At 36.7% G+C, this 15,289-nt stretch overlaps 1 protein-coding gene and 1 pseudogene across 13 annotated transcripts in view; both read right to left on the minus strand.

Annotated features, from left to right (window-relative positions):
• The window catches only part of SSH2 (slingshot protein phosphatase 2), a 412,119-nt gene that overhangs the window by 46,180 nt on the left and 350,650 nt on the right, over positions 1 to 15,289 (minus strand). For all 13 annotated transcript variants that reach the window (XM_077165399.1, XM_077165398.1, XM_077165409.1 and 10 more), the window contains 2 exons: positions 8,895 to 8,988; positions 8,633 to 8,761 (listed from right to left, as the gene is read on the minus strand). In XM_077165399.1, the coding sequence (XP_077021514.1) occupies positions 8,633 to 8,761; positions 8,895 to 8,988 (223 nt within the window). The remainder of the gene's footprint in view (positions 1 to 8,632; positions 8,762 to 8,894; positions 8,989 to 15,289) is intronic.
• On the minus strand, positions 8,997 to 14,951 carry LOC143685647 (translationally-controlled tumor protein-like; annotated as a pseudogene).

The raw sequence follows: 15,289 nt of genomic DNA on the forward strand, positions 1-15,289 counted from the left end.
ATATTTTCATAGTACTCCACTGAGTAATGATATGACAGCTTATTCAATTATTCTCTCATAAATGTTCATATATGTGGAAGCGGGATGTTTCCAAAGAATAAATACATAATTTTGTTAGACATTTCTAAATTCCCCTCCACAGGGATTAAAATAATTCTGCATTCCCACCAGTAGTGCATGAGAGAGCCCCCGTCTCCACAGCCCTGTCAACAAAATGTGAAATTAAGCACAGAAAAGGGGATCAACAAATGTTTGCTGAATGATCAAACGAGGTAAGTAAATAAAGCACTTGAAAAATTGTTATGTGTATGTAAGCATTATAAGTGTACTAGAAATGATCTAAAATCTGGCTGCTGAACTGAGATCTCAAGGATACTGTCTTGAATTTCCATTTAGGAAAAGGCCAGTAAATAATGGACAACTGACCTTTTCTATAGACAAGGGCTCAGCTGACTTACTGTCAAAAAATACAGGAAGGGGCGGGCCACGGTGGCTCAGCAGGTAAGAATGTTTGCCTGCCATGCCCGAGGACCCGGGTTCGATTCCTGGTGCTTGCCCATGTTAAAAAAAAAAAAAATCTAAAAAAATACAGGAGGTTTAAATTAAGGCTCTGTGCTCAATCTCAGCACCAGTTCCCAAACCAAAGAAAGGCAAGAGAGTCCTTTAAGAAGACAGAAACCAAGCAATAAGGGTCAAGTGGTTAAACAGGAGCCAGGGATATGTGACCACATCACTCCATAAATTGAGAAATCTAAATTCACTGCTGAATTCTCTCTAGTTAAATGGAAATAACCTTGATGTGACAGGAAAAGTCCATGGTTTCCATCTTCCTATCCAGAGAGAATTCAATCTGGCAATCTGAAAGTACATATATCCAGAGAAAAAATAAATTAAAAAGCACAGGCTGGGGGACGCCTGCAGTGCTGCAGAGTAGTGATGAAGCCGGCATTGGATGAGATTTTCCCCAAGGGTGTCAGGCCCTACGTGGGCATGGATGAGGCCTGAGGCAGCACGGGGTTATTGACGGATTTGGTAGCCAATGAAAAGGCTTCTTTAATGACTCACACAGACATCTTTAATGATTTTGAAGATTTTTTTTGATGACATGATATCCAGTCAAAGGAACAAACCAACAATTCAAATGAGATACAGGAGCTGAAACAATTAATTCAGAATCTTCGAACAGATATGGAAAACCTCTTTAAAAATCAAATCAATGAATTGAGGGAGGATATAAAGAAGGCAAGGAATGAACAAAAAGAAGAAATTGGAAGTCTGAAAAAACAAATCACAGAACTTATGGGAATGAAAGGCACAGTAGAAGAGATAAAAAAAACAATGGAAACCTACAATGTCAGATTTCAAGAGGCGGAAGATAGGAACAGTGAACTGGAGGATGGGACATCTGAAATCCGACAAGCAAAAGAAAATATAGGGAAAAGAATGGAAAAATATGAGCAGGGACTCAGGGAATTGAATGACAATATGAAGCACACGAATATATGTGTGGTGGGTGTCCCAGAAGGAGAAGAGAAGGGAAAAGGAGGAGAAAAACTAATGGAGGAAATTATCACTGAAAATTTCCCAACTCTCATGAAAGACTTAAACTTACAGATCCAAGAAGTGCAGCATACCCAAAACAGAATTGATCCAAATAGACGTACTCCAAGACACTTACTAATCAGAATGTCAGAGGTCAAAAAGAAAGAGAGGATCTTGAAAGCAGCAAGAGAAAAATGATCCATCACATACAAGGGAAGCCCAATAAGACTATGCGTAGATTTCTCAGCAGAAATCATGGAGGTGAGAAGACAGTGGGATGATATATTTAAGATACTAAAAGAGAAAAACTGTAAACCAAGAATTCTATATCCAGCCAAACTGTCCTTCAAAAATGAGGGAGAAATTAAAACATTTGCAGACAAAAATTCATGAGAGAATTTGTGACCAAGAGACTGGATCTGCAAGAAATACTAAAGGGAGCACTAGAGACAGATAAGATAAGACAGGAGAGATAGGTGTGGAGAAGAGTATAGAAATGAAGACTACCAGTAAAGGTAAAAAAGAAGAAAAATTAGATATGGTATATAAAATCCAAAAGGCAAAATGGTAGAAGAAGGTACTGTCCATACAGTAATAACACTAAATGTTAATGGATTAAACTCCCCAATTAAAAGACATAGACTGGCAGAATGGATTAAAAAACAGGACCCATCTATATGTTGTCCACAGCAAACGCATCTTAGATCCAAGGATAAATATAGGTTGAAAGTGAAAGGTTGGGAAAAGATATTCCATGCAAATAACAATCAGAAAAGAGCAGAAGTAGCTATACTAATTAAACAAATTAGACTTCAAATGTAAAACAGTTAAAAGAGACATGATATCCAACGAAACGCCCATCACCCGCCCTCAATGATACGTCTGTGGGGTGGAAACTCTCAAGGACACCTTCAATAAGTTTTAAAGAACTCATGGAAATCACTGGAAGTTAGGACATGGTTAACCAAGAAGGAAGAATGGTTTGTCCTATCTAATAGGATGATTTCTGTTAATCTCTGAACATGATCAGCTTTCACCTTTATTTAAAATTTTAAAAGCCATGTCATTAAAAAAAAAAAAAGAATTTAAAAAGCATTGGCTACTGACTCAAAGAGGTCCAAACAAAGTGACCTGGGCTGTGGCAAGAGCTGCTTCAGGTTCAAACTGGAAGAACAGGAGGACTCAATGTAGTATAATTACTTTTCTGTCCTCAATACAAATGCCATGCATATATCAGCTTCCTGAGGCTCTCCCACAGACCAATAGTACTTTCATGTTTCTCAGGCTTACAATGACATAATCCTTGGGTTTTTTCACTAGGTTCTGTGTAATCATGCAAACACATTCTAATCTTACTTAAGCGTCAAATCTATTCTTGGGACTATTACAAATTTTTAGGTAATTTAATTCCGTTATTTCTTTCCTCACTACAACCTACCTGGCCCAAAGACCCAAGTGACTGATTTTTTTCCTCAAATGTTATCCCCAGGAAATAGCCTTTCTGTTTGGTACAGCTGTTCAAAGAACACAGAAGAGGAGAGCACATTTATGGCAAAATAGGAAAGGTACTGGGGTTCTGCTAAGATAGAAAATGACTTGACAGAATTTCCACAGATTGGCATTCTTGTTCACATGTTCTTCATCACACCATACCTACAGTCTCACTGCTGTGAGTCTGCATGTCTGCATGCACTGTCATGACCAGGCACAGGCTCTCTACTAACTTTTTCTTCTAGAAGTTTATGCTACACATCTTCCAGTTCAAGGATGAAAATCTGGAACATGATTAAAGTAACCTATTTAATGATCTCATCTATTCGCACATCCTTTATTTCTCTGCCTCCATAACAAAAGTAATCACCAACAGGAAGCTTAACTTTTCTTTGAAAAGGAAACACTATTCTAAAAGGATTATTTTTAGTATCGTATCTTGAAAAAAGAATTATAATCAGCAGAAGTTCTGACTACTTTTTTTAAATTAATTTTTTATTTATAATACATAACCACATACCAAACACAAATATTCTTATAATATGATCATTCCATTCTTGTTATATAATCAATAACTCACACTATCACATAGTTGTATATTCATCATCACAATAATTTCTTAGAACATCTGCATCAATTCAGAAAAAGCAATAAAAAAACCGAAAAAAAATCATACATACCGTACCCTTTACCCCTCCCCTTCACCAATCACCAGCATTTCAATCTACTAAATTTATTTTAACATTTGTTCTCCCTATTATTTATTTATTTTTAATCCATATGTTTTACTTGTTCGTCAGTAAGGTAGACAAAGGGAGCATCAGACACAAGGCTCTCACAACCACACAGTCACACTGTGACAGCCATATCATCATACAGTTATCTTCAAGAAATATGGCCACCAGAGCACAGCTCCACATTTTCAGGCAGTTTCCTCCAGCCTCTCCATTACACCTCTCTGACTACTTTTTTATTCATGAGCAAAAATTACTGGTTGTGTTCCAATATTCCTGTGTTTCGCTTGTTTAACAAAGCTGTCTGTCTTTCTGGAAAGGGTCACCATTCACATCTAGCTTTCTCAGCCAAGCTGGACAGCTTCCAGGAGAGCTGTTGATATTGAGATTTGGTTGGGCAAAGGCTTCCGGTTCAGTGAAGTGGTGCACTCTTAAGAGTGGGGAAGAACCTTCTTTTCTGTAAATAGCCTGGCTTGGCACCTATATTCTCACTGCAGACTTTCTTTAAACTGTGCTGTACACTTCTCCTCTCTGTATTGGCGAGACATCTTTCCAAATAAATAGGCCTCTGTGCAGAATACTGCAGAGCTGAGCATTCTTCCAAAGGCAAGGAAAAATTTCACTGCCTCCCTTCACACAGGCTGGTTGAGCTCCAGGCATGGCAGCCATGCACAAGATGAAATTACTTTACAGAAAATTAACACCACCACTTGCAGCTAGGATAAGATCTCTTTTTCCATGTCAACTGCTGGGAAAGCCAGCAGGAGACTCACTGGAGAAAAGACAGGGGTTTAAACACAGGACATGGCAGTACAAACAAGGGAGGAAGCAACCAAGAAACAAGTACAATAAGATGTTAAGACAACTGTACATGCACTTATTTTGCTGGATAGGAGTTAATTTCAGGATTCTCCAGTTATAAATTTTTTTCCCCCAAAATGAGAAAAATATTCACAATGGAAAAAACATGCCCATGCTCTAGAAAACAGAATTATATCTGAAGCGAAAGAAATTTTCCTTTGTTCAAGAGGTCATCAGGAGATAGAAATAGGGTAGATATTGGGTAATCGGAACTAAAGGGATACAGATTGTGCAATGGGACTGATTGTTAAAATTCAGAAATGGATAGCAGAATACTACCTAATTGTAATACAATGTTAGAACAATGAATGAAGCTGATGTGAGAATGATAGAGGGAAGAGGCCTGGGGCATAAATGAAAGCAGAAGGAAAGATAAACGATAAAGACAGATAATCTAGGAATGCTAGAGTGTATAATGATAGTGACTAAACATACAAATTTAAAAACGTTTTGCATGAGAAAAAACAAAGGAATGTCAATAATGCAGGGTGTTGAAAATACATGGTAATTAATATTTTAAAACTTTAACTTACGTGTGAGACTAAAGCAAAGAATGTTTACTTGGTACAAAATTTGTATTTCGACTAGTGCATTTCCTAATATAACTTATGTGGATAGCTTAATTGAACACCATAACATAAGTACATGGAAACCTGAGTAGGGCAAGAGATTTTGTAGGTTTGTCCAGAGTGATGCCTCAATAAATCCCAGAAGGATTTGTACAGTGAATAAAAAAGTATTTGCAAAGTCCCCTTGGGGGAATGGTGAGAAAGGGGGAAAATTCAACTTCCCCAAGTGGAGAATTCTTGATAATCTCACAAGCAGTGGGGGCAACCAAAGCTACAGGCTGAACCCCCAATCTTGGGGTTTGTTCATAAGAACTTAACCCCACAAAGGATAGGCTAAACTTACTTAAAATCAGGCTTAAGCATCACCCTCAAGAGAACTTCTTTCGTTGCTCAGATGTGGCCTCTCTCTCTCAGCCAACACAACAAGCAAACTCACTGTCCTCCCCCCCACCCCCACGTGGGACATGACTCCCAGGGGTGTGGATCTTCCCGGCAATGTGGGACAGAAGTCCCAGAATGAGCTGGGACTCAGCACCAAGGGACTGGGAAAATCTTCTCGACCAAAACTGGGAAGAGAGAAATGAGACAAAATAAAGTGTCAATGGCTGAGAGATTCCAAACAGAGTTGAGACATTATCCTGGAGGTTATTCTTATGCATTAAACAGATATCACCTTTTTTAGTTAAGGCATAACAGAGAGGCTGGATGGAATTGCCTGAAAATGTAGAGCTGTGTTCCAGTAGCCATGTTCCTTGAAGATGACTGTATAATGATACAGCTTTCGCAATGCAACTGTGTGATTGTGAAAACCTTGCGTATGATGCTTCTTTTGTCTACGTTATGGACAGATGAGTAAAACACATGGATTAAAAATAAATAAATACTAGGGGAAACAAATGTTAAATTTAGTAGCTTGAAATGCTAGTGATCAATGAAAGGGAGGAGTAAGGGGTAAGGTACGTATGCATTTTTTTCTATTTTCTTTTTATTTCTTTTTCTGAATTGATGCAAATGTTCTAAGAAATGATCATGATGATGAATACATAACTATGTGATAAAAGAATGTTCATATTGTATGGTGATTGGTTTTATTAATAAAAATTTTTTTAAAATTTCCTTTGTTCAAAAACAGGTATATAAATACATATTTAAAAAGTGAAAAAGACTGGAAGGCAATATTATATAACAAAGGGTAACAATGATCATCTCTTTTGATGATGATTAAATGGGATTTTTAATTATCTTCTAAAATTTTCTAAATTTTCTACAATGAACATGGATTATTTTTGTAATTAAAAACTCCTCAAGATAGAAGAAGAATATGCCTGACAATCCTAAAATCATAGATGAATGTACAGGTACAAATATTCAAATGTATTTATAATTGATTAAGGAAATTTAATTTTGGGAGAACTGGATTGTTCTTTCTGATCACAGTACTATTAAATTTGTTTGTAGTCCCCAAAATATACTATCTGGGGAGGGAAAAAGAGGAGGTGTCCTTCAGGGTGTGGCATATGAGATACAGGGAAGTATGCCTGAAATTAAACAGGTTGACTAGTAAGAAATTGACTATTTGATATCCATCACATCTACATCCTTATAGATGTTAAAATCAAAGCTCAATGGGCAAGTGACTTCCACATTTGCAGCTTTGATAATTTCATAACATGAACTTTTTTAGCTACAGCCATTTGCCCTTCACAAAAATTAGTTAGGTTACATGGCAACAGTTGGGAGCAGGGCTCATGTGACTCGTAAGTCTTTTTCAGAAAACACAAAGATTCTTTCCAACAATACAAGAGCAGGGAATACTTGAACCCTTGTGGAAGTACACACAAAAGACAACAAAACCAGGTGCTTAACAAACAGAAAGGTCAATGACGCTTTTGCAGTTTGATTCATATTCACAGTTGACGCACATGTTGGTCAAATTAAAGTATTGGAAGTCTCCCTCTAAACTCACAGCTCTTCATTACACATTTCTAAGCCATACATGACAACACCACCAAGAATTCTCTCCAAGCACAACTAACCCTAGAGTGTCAACAAATCAATTCAGGGAACAAGCCTTCAATTGCACAAGGTTCGTTTGCCTGGTGAAGTAAATGCTTTACTATTCCAGGGTGAGATGATCCAGTTTAATAAGTTCCTGTGCATTTATTCCTTTTCTCTCCTGTTTCCCAGCTTCTAATCATTTCAGAGTTCACAAATGTCCTCACCAAAGAAAGGAAGTGAAATTCAATCAATTTAGTTCCTTGTTAGCATTTTTAGTTCAAGTGTGTGGGAAGCGGATAGAAACAAAAACAAGGATTTGGCATTTCTTGCTGATTTTATTTTCATGTTAAAATAAAATACACGAAATGTGTATTTACCATACACAGATGAAAACTGAACTTTTTAATATTTGGGAGGAAAATGCATCTTAGGATTTTTAGAAGCTTTTCTAATCCATTTGTCAGAGAAGTCTCCCTGGGTTAATTACAGGCCACTTACTATTCAGAAATCATGAAAACTAAGGATAAGTCATTGACTTTCTGGTAATCACAATAGTATTGGGGGGAGTCAAAACATAAAAACAAGGTTTCAAATGTTTTAAGTCCTGTAGTCTCTAAGTTTTAAGTAGTGCCTACCTGCTCTGTACAAATACATCCATTTTTTTTTTTTTTAACATGGGCAGGCACCAGGAATCGAACCCGGGTCCTCGGGCATGGCAGGCAAGCATTCTTACCTGCTGAGCCACTGTGGCCCACCCTACATCCATTTTTAAGTAGTGCCTACCTGCTCTGAGCAAATTTATCAAGGCTTAGATGCACTTGGCAGGTTTGAAAAGTGACTTCGAAGGGTCATTCTATTTAGATACACTGTACAAAACTATTGTGGATCACAGCTTTTCTTTTAATGCAATTTTATTAAGATACATTCACATACTATATAAGCCATCCAAAGTATACAATCATTGGCAAGGACAATGCTTAAGAAAGAGTAAAAACTTTGTTACGAAGAGCACATACATAATATTTAACAATTAGTTTTCTGGGGTGTAGTGAAGGCGGGATGTAAAAATTCCTATTTGTAGTATTTGCCAATTTCCTTGGTATAAAAACTCCCAATATGGTCAATTTCAATCCATCAGCTTGATGGCCACTGAACGAGGAATTGGGAATGGAGGAGGAACAGCACACCATTATATAATATTTCCACATATAGATACTACAATAGATGAAAATAGCCTTAAGAACATTGATAATAGCAAAATAATTAGGAAGTGATGCATTTTGAGTAATTATCCATCTTTGTTGTTGTTTTTTTTTTTTACTGTTTCTGTTTAAATAAGATTTAAATTTTAAAGAAATTTAATAAAATTTAATAGTCATACCCCTGAGTTAGTACACACTAGTTTTAGCATCCATGTAAAGTAGCTCTAAGACTTACCAAGAATACGTGCTCAAAGATCTGTGTGGGGCTATCCATCTGGCCAAGGATCACTATCATTTCATTATCTATAAATTCCTTGAATTCTCTCAGGTTGCATACCATTTGCATTTCCAACTCTGTACGTATCTGAAACGAAGATGGCATATTTTACTAACTTCCGTAAAACCCCTCAGCACTGTCAAATATGTACCGTTTCTTACCCTCAACTACTGTTATCCCATTCTAAGCCCTGGAACCATGAGGACTCGATGTTTCTTACCTCTTTGGATGTGATATTCTCCAAATCCTTCTGCATCATAATCTCTCTTAGTTTGGATTTAATTAGCCTTTCTGTTCGCTCACGTTCAGTGGGTCTGAGAAGGAAGAAATGGTGATTTTTTTAAAGACAGGGATTTCACAAAGTTAATGAATGTGCCGTTTGATTATGTTTTCAAACTGGCAGGCTTTTGCCCTATTATCCTTAAGCTTATATTCTGGAAGCAAAGCAAAAGGATTAATACTTTTAAAAGTTTCTTTTCAGAATATATAACAAACATGTAGAAATTATTACTTGAGGTTGTACATGTCTGAAAGCCCTTAAATACATTCATATGAATGGATCTATGAAGGAGTAAAGTCAAACTAGGTGTGCTGAGGATGGAAGATCATACCACACTTTTCCATCAAATATCTCTTGGTAGAATTTATGGAGCTAGAATACTGAACTGTGCAGCCCTGTGGTGTGACTCACTATGGAAATGGATCTTCTGTAGCTTAAAATGTCACCAGATGCAGATCATTCATTGCTACAGTTCTAGAAAACAGCAAAAGAGAAGAGTGACCCTGCCTTCTTTGATTAGGCAAATTCTTTCCCAGAATGGGTTGCAAGGTTTGGACACCCAGAATACTTCCATACAAAATTATTTTCTTTTCACAAAGCTCTCACAATATCTTTGTGAAAATTTTTATCCTCATTTTACAGATTAAGGAAACAAACAGCTGAAAAGTTAAATCTCATGATACACTGGGAAGAGAACCAAAACTCTTAGCCCAGTCTGACATTCCACCTGTAGAGTTATGCTGCTTCCCTCAGTCTTCTGATTCTCTCAAAAATAAAATTACCCTTGGAGCTTGAATATGAAATCAAACAAGGTGGCTGACTCTCCAATTACTAGTAAGGTACTGGTTCAGCGTAGCTGGATGCTTCTCACTAAAAACGTTATTTTAAATTACGCAGAATTTTACCGAGGCTGACAGTACTTTCTGTTTCATTTTTCCCTTCTACCTACTCAGAAAGGTATCTGCTCTGAGCCTCCTTATTTGGAAATGGAATCAGGCTAAGCTTTCAGGCATCCTGCCTGCCCTTGATGCCTACCACCTTATCACTAGCTACAAAAATAGCTTCAGTAATCTCCAAAGGTGGATGCTCTCACCCTACAACTTTGGGGCCCCCTACTACTTGGGCTCTTAGTCTCCCATGAACCTTGCAGAACACAGCTAATATCAGTGCCATTTCTCTGTCAATCAGCTAAGACATCCTGATTTTGATTCAAATTAAAATTCTTAACTACGTCTCCAAGCCATTTTTTCTAGATATAACTAATGGTAGAAAGTTATGTATTTGAGCCTTGCATTAAAAAGAAATAGCGGTAAAAGCCAACTGTAGTATCTCTGTGCATGAGTTAGATTCCCTAACTTAGCAACCATTCCTTCAACCCCTCACATCTGCCTGAGGCAGAATGGTTTGGGAATAGACAGACCTAGGTTTTATTTTATTTTATTTTTTTGGCATTGGCAGGCTCCTTTTAAAATTACTTTATTTTTTTCAGATCTAGGTTTTAATCCCAATCCTGATACGTACTGGTGGTAGGACCTTGAATATATTCCTTTTCTTCCCTGAGTCTCTGTTTCCTTTTCTGTAAAATGAGGACAGTAATAATACATGTCTCAAGAGATTCTTAGGACTAAATGAGGCATCATATATTAAGTGCCTAGCAGGGCATTTGGCATAGAGTGGGAGAATCACGCACATATTCTCCCTTCTCCCTTTTCCTTGGGTTTCAAAATTTAAACTTTATTCACAATAGAGAACTTAAGTCCATTTTGGGCACACATTCTTCCTGCATTTTCAGGAATTTTTTCCTAGACTTTGTTTTTGTCAATTTAGAGAGGAACACTCTGACGTCACTGGAGAAAAATGTGGAAAGCACAAAGACAACAAAAAGACATTAAAAACACAAAGAAAATGAAAATCAACGAAAATCTCTCTATCTAAAGATAATCATTAAGAATACTCTGGCCTATAGCTTCTGGTCTCCTTTTTCTATGAACAGACAACCTCTTTTTATTAAATAAAATTAAAAAAACAATTGGAGCCATGTTGTACATACTAGGAACTAATATATAATGCACCTTACCACGTGCCAAGGACTACCACAAAATCCCATTAATTCAGATTCCACTAATTTGAAATTTGAGTTTAAAGGAGTTGGGCTGAAGTTTCTTTTTGCAATCTGTGAAAGAAGCAATGATAAGCAAACTAGAGATATAAAGAAGCTTTCAGAGGGATGACTGTAATACCTAAGAAAATGAGATGTCTTCATTTTCTTTTTTTTTTGTTCTTTCCTGGGATTTCTAAACATTCTCTAATAAAATCAGGAAAAACTGAATGAAGGGTTTTCTTTTTCATGTATATCTGGTTCAAAATGTCCATTTTTTGAGATAAACGAGGCATCCATTTCTGGGTAATCCATCAACCAGGAAAATCAACCTTATTAAAAACTCTTTATACCTTAAGCATCATCTGCCCATCCTCTACCCTCTTTTATCTCCTCATGAACTATACTCTAGATTTTAAGTTTGCTCATCATAATTAGTTCATATTAGTGAGACCATACAATATTTGTCTTTTTGTGTCTGGTCTATTTTGCTCAAGTTAATGTTCTCAAGGTTCATGCATGTTGTTGCACGCATCAGGACTTCATTTCTTCTTACTGCTGCATTAATATTCCAACATAGGTATATACCAGTTTGTTCATCCACTTATTAGTTGGTGGGCACTTGGACTGTTTCCATCTCTTGGCAATCAGAAATGATGCTACAATAAACAGCAGTATGCAATATCTGTTGGTGCCCCTGCTTTCAGCTCTTCTGAGTATATACCTTTAACACAACTGCCAGGTCACATAGCAGTTCTATACTTAGTTTCCTGAGGAACCCCCAAACTGTTTTCCAAGGTGGCTGTACCATTTCTACATTCCCACCAGCAGTGAAAAAAGTGTTTCTAATTCTCCACATACTCTCAAGCACCTGTAGTTTTCTGTTTTTGTTTTTTTTTTTGATAATAGCCATTCTAGTAGGTATGAAATGATATTTCACTGTGGTTTTAATTTGCATTTCCCTAATAGCTAAGAATTTTGAACACATTTTCATGTATTTTTTAGCCATATATAGTTCTTCTATGGAAAATATCTATTCAAGTCTTTTGTCCATTTTTCTAAAATGCAATTTTACTGAGGAATAATCACACAGCATAACCATCCTAAATATACAATCACTTTTTACCCATTTTAAATTGGGTTGTCTTTTTATTGCTGAATTGCAAGATTTCTTTCTATATTCTAGATATTAAACCCTGATTGGATATGTGGTTTCCAAATATTTTCACCCATTGAGTGGCCTGCCTTTCTACTTTCTTGACAAAGTCCTTTGAAGCACAAATGTATTCAGTTTTGAAGAGATCCCATTTATCAATTTATTTTTTCAATGCTTGTGCTTTGGGTGTAAGGTCTAAGAAACCATCTCTTATCACAAGATCTTGAAGACACTTTCTTATATTTTCTTCTAGGAGTTTTATGGTCCTAGCTTTAATGTTTAGGTTTCTGATCCATTTTAACTTTTAAGGCATGAGATATGGGCCGTTTTTCATTCTTCTGGATATGGATATTCAATTCTCCCAGCACCATTTGCTGAAGAGACTGTTCTGTTCCAGCTGAGTGGACTTGGCCTTCTTGTCAAAAATCAATCAACCATAGATGGTGGGGGTCTACTTCTGAACTCTCAGTTTGATTCCATTGGTCAATATATCTATCCTTATGCCAGTACCATACTGTTTTGACCACTATAATTTGCAATACGCTTTAAAGTCAGGAAGTGCAAATCCTCCAACTTCATTTTTCTTTCTCAAGATGTTTTTGGCTATTTGGGGCCCCCTTGCCCTTCCAAATACATTTGATGACTGATATTCCCATTTCTGCAAAGTAGGCTGTTGGAATTTGGATTGATATTGCATTGAATCTCCAAAATCAATTTGAGTAGAACTGACACTGTAAGTATATTTAGTCTTTCAATCCATGGATACGGAACATCTTTCCATTTATTTAAGACTTCTTTGATTTCTTTTAGTACTGTTTTGTGGTTTTCCATGTATAGGTCCTTTAAATCCCTGGTTAAACTTATTCCTAGATATATAATTCTTTTATAGTTGCAATCCTTACTTTCCCCCCCCAACTACATTATATTCTCTTTATTCTTTTGGTAAAACTCTTCCAGAGTTAACTACTTCCATTTGTAGATGATGAAATGTATAAAGATTCACTTCAAATGCTGGCACTGCTATTAACATGGTCTCCTTCCTTCAAGACTTTGGGTTCTTGTTTTTATATTCCAGTCCCAGAAACAGGTTAACTGTAGATGTTATGTGAAGACAGTCTTACGCTATATAGTAGTTATCTACCAACAGGCTCTAGCTTCTCCAGGAATACTACAGGACAAATTTAGTTTACATATATTAAACTAAGAGATATTCTCTCAAATGAGTTTAAATGAATTTTTATTTTTAGACAGCCTACATGACATATTTTTCTTAAAAACAATGCTTCCACTCCAAATAAATCAAGGTCAAAATAAATGAGTTCAAGACGGCATCAGTCCTTTTACCTAAGTCCTGTTATTGTGTGGATGAAAAGCAGCAGCCAGTTATGATGACAGGTGATAGATCCAAGGAATTTCCAAGTTTGTTAACATTTCTCCATTTCTAAACCATCCTTAAGGAAAATCATACATGGGGTCATACCATTCTCTTAATAGTCCAGGAGAGCAACCACCCAATCAGGATTCATGCTTTTAGCAATATAGAACTGGTAGTTTTTGAAATTAGCACGGATGTACCTGATTGATTCTGCAGCCCCCATCATAAAAGGTTTTCTCTTTCTGTTCTCTGTTCTTCAAGTCTGCCTTTGACTGATTTCATGTAATCTTTGATGTACTTCTTGTAGGCTTCTTTTGTGAAACTGGTTTCCTGCAAGTGATGGGTCATGACAACACCGGTGATGACTGTGCTTTTGGTACCTTCACCCTCTAGGACTTTGGCAGAGACATTTCCACTAATGAGCATGTCACCTTACTGACCATCTTTCCTTTCGCCTCCAGGCACAGCCTGTCTGTGATCTCTAGAATCTTGTAAATATTGGAGAACATCTCATTATGGCTGATGAGGTCCCGGTAGATAATCACAGTGGAAGTCAGAGGGAGACGGAGCAGCTGTGCTGATGTGGCAGGGGCCGGGAACTTGGAGAGTGGCGAGAGCAGTGCTGGGGGGACGGGGGAGCCAGCAGAAAAGCAATCCTTACTTTTTCAGTTACTGTGGAACCTTGACAGGGTCAAAGCTACAGAAAAATAAGACTTCCTAGTATCAATAAAACTGCACAAAAAAGCTTTCACTGCTATTTTGACTATTCCTTTCATGCAATTCTTAGAAGTTTCACCTTTTCTAGTAAAGAGCGTTTTTGGAATATTATCTAAATCAATGCCATCCCACCATTTTTTAAAATCATGAACTGTTTTGGCAAGACTTTAGAAATCTGAAGGTGAATCCTGTTTGAAAGGTCAGATAGTAAGTAACTTACTCTTCTTTCCCAGCTGTGGAATATCTTTGGAAGTACAGAAAGATCAATTCAGAACAAAAAAATACCCTAATTAATTTCCAAATCCGGAACTAAGTGTGAAAAAATTTCCATATAGTCACATAAGCTTCAACACATACACCTAAAACAGAAATAAACATCAACTCTGCCTTGGGCTTTTTAAATTCAACTCACAGCACACAGTATTCCGGAAATTTAGTAAAATCATACTGATAAGGGCTTAAGGCAAAGGCTGGCCTGAGTAAGACACTGAATTATAAAATATTTTTAGAGACATTTCAACAGAAAACAGTTTATAATTAGTATAACAATGTAAACATTGTTTTAATTTGGCTAGAAATATCTCAATTTCCTCAAGTATTACAAACATTCTCCTGAAAGCTTCTTTATTGTTTTTAATCTCCTTACCACATGCTTTTTTTTTTTTTTTGCAGATAATGCAAAGTGAACTTCAATCTAATCCTTTAAACTCTAATTTCAAATTGGTGGAATCTGAATTAATGGGATTTTATGGTATTGCAATTCCTACCCATGGAGAATCCACTGTGCCCAGGAATGTAACTCCTCAGAACTTTGCAGGCAACAGAAAGGTATTAGAGTTTTTTTTAAATGGGGTTCTTTAATGTTCAGCAGATGTGTGGTATAGACAGTGCTAATAATACTGGGTAAGATTAATTACCTAAGAGAGAAATGGGGTGGAACGTACTGTCTACAACCCCCTAAGACACAGCAGAGAAGACTTTACAATCCT

Source organism: Tamandua tetradactyla, chromosome 6 (genome assembly GCF_023851605.1).
Source record: "Tamandua tetradactyla isolate mTamTet1 chromosome 6, mTamTet1.pri, whole genome shotgun sequence".
NCBI lineage: Eukaryota > Metazoa > Chordata > Mammalia > Pilosa > Myrmecophagidae > Tamandua > Tamandua tetradactyla.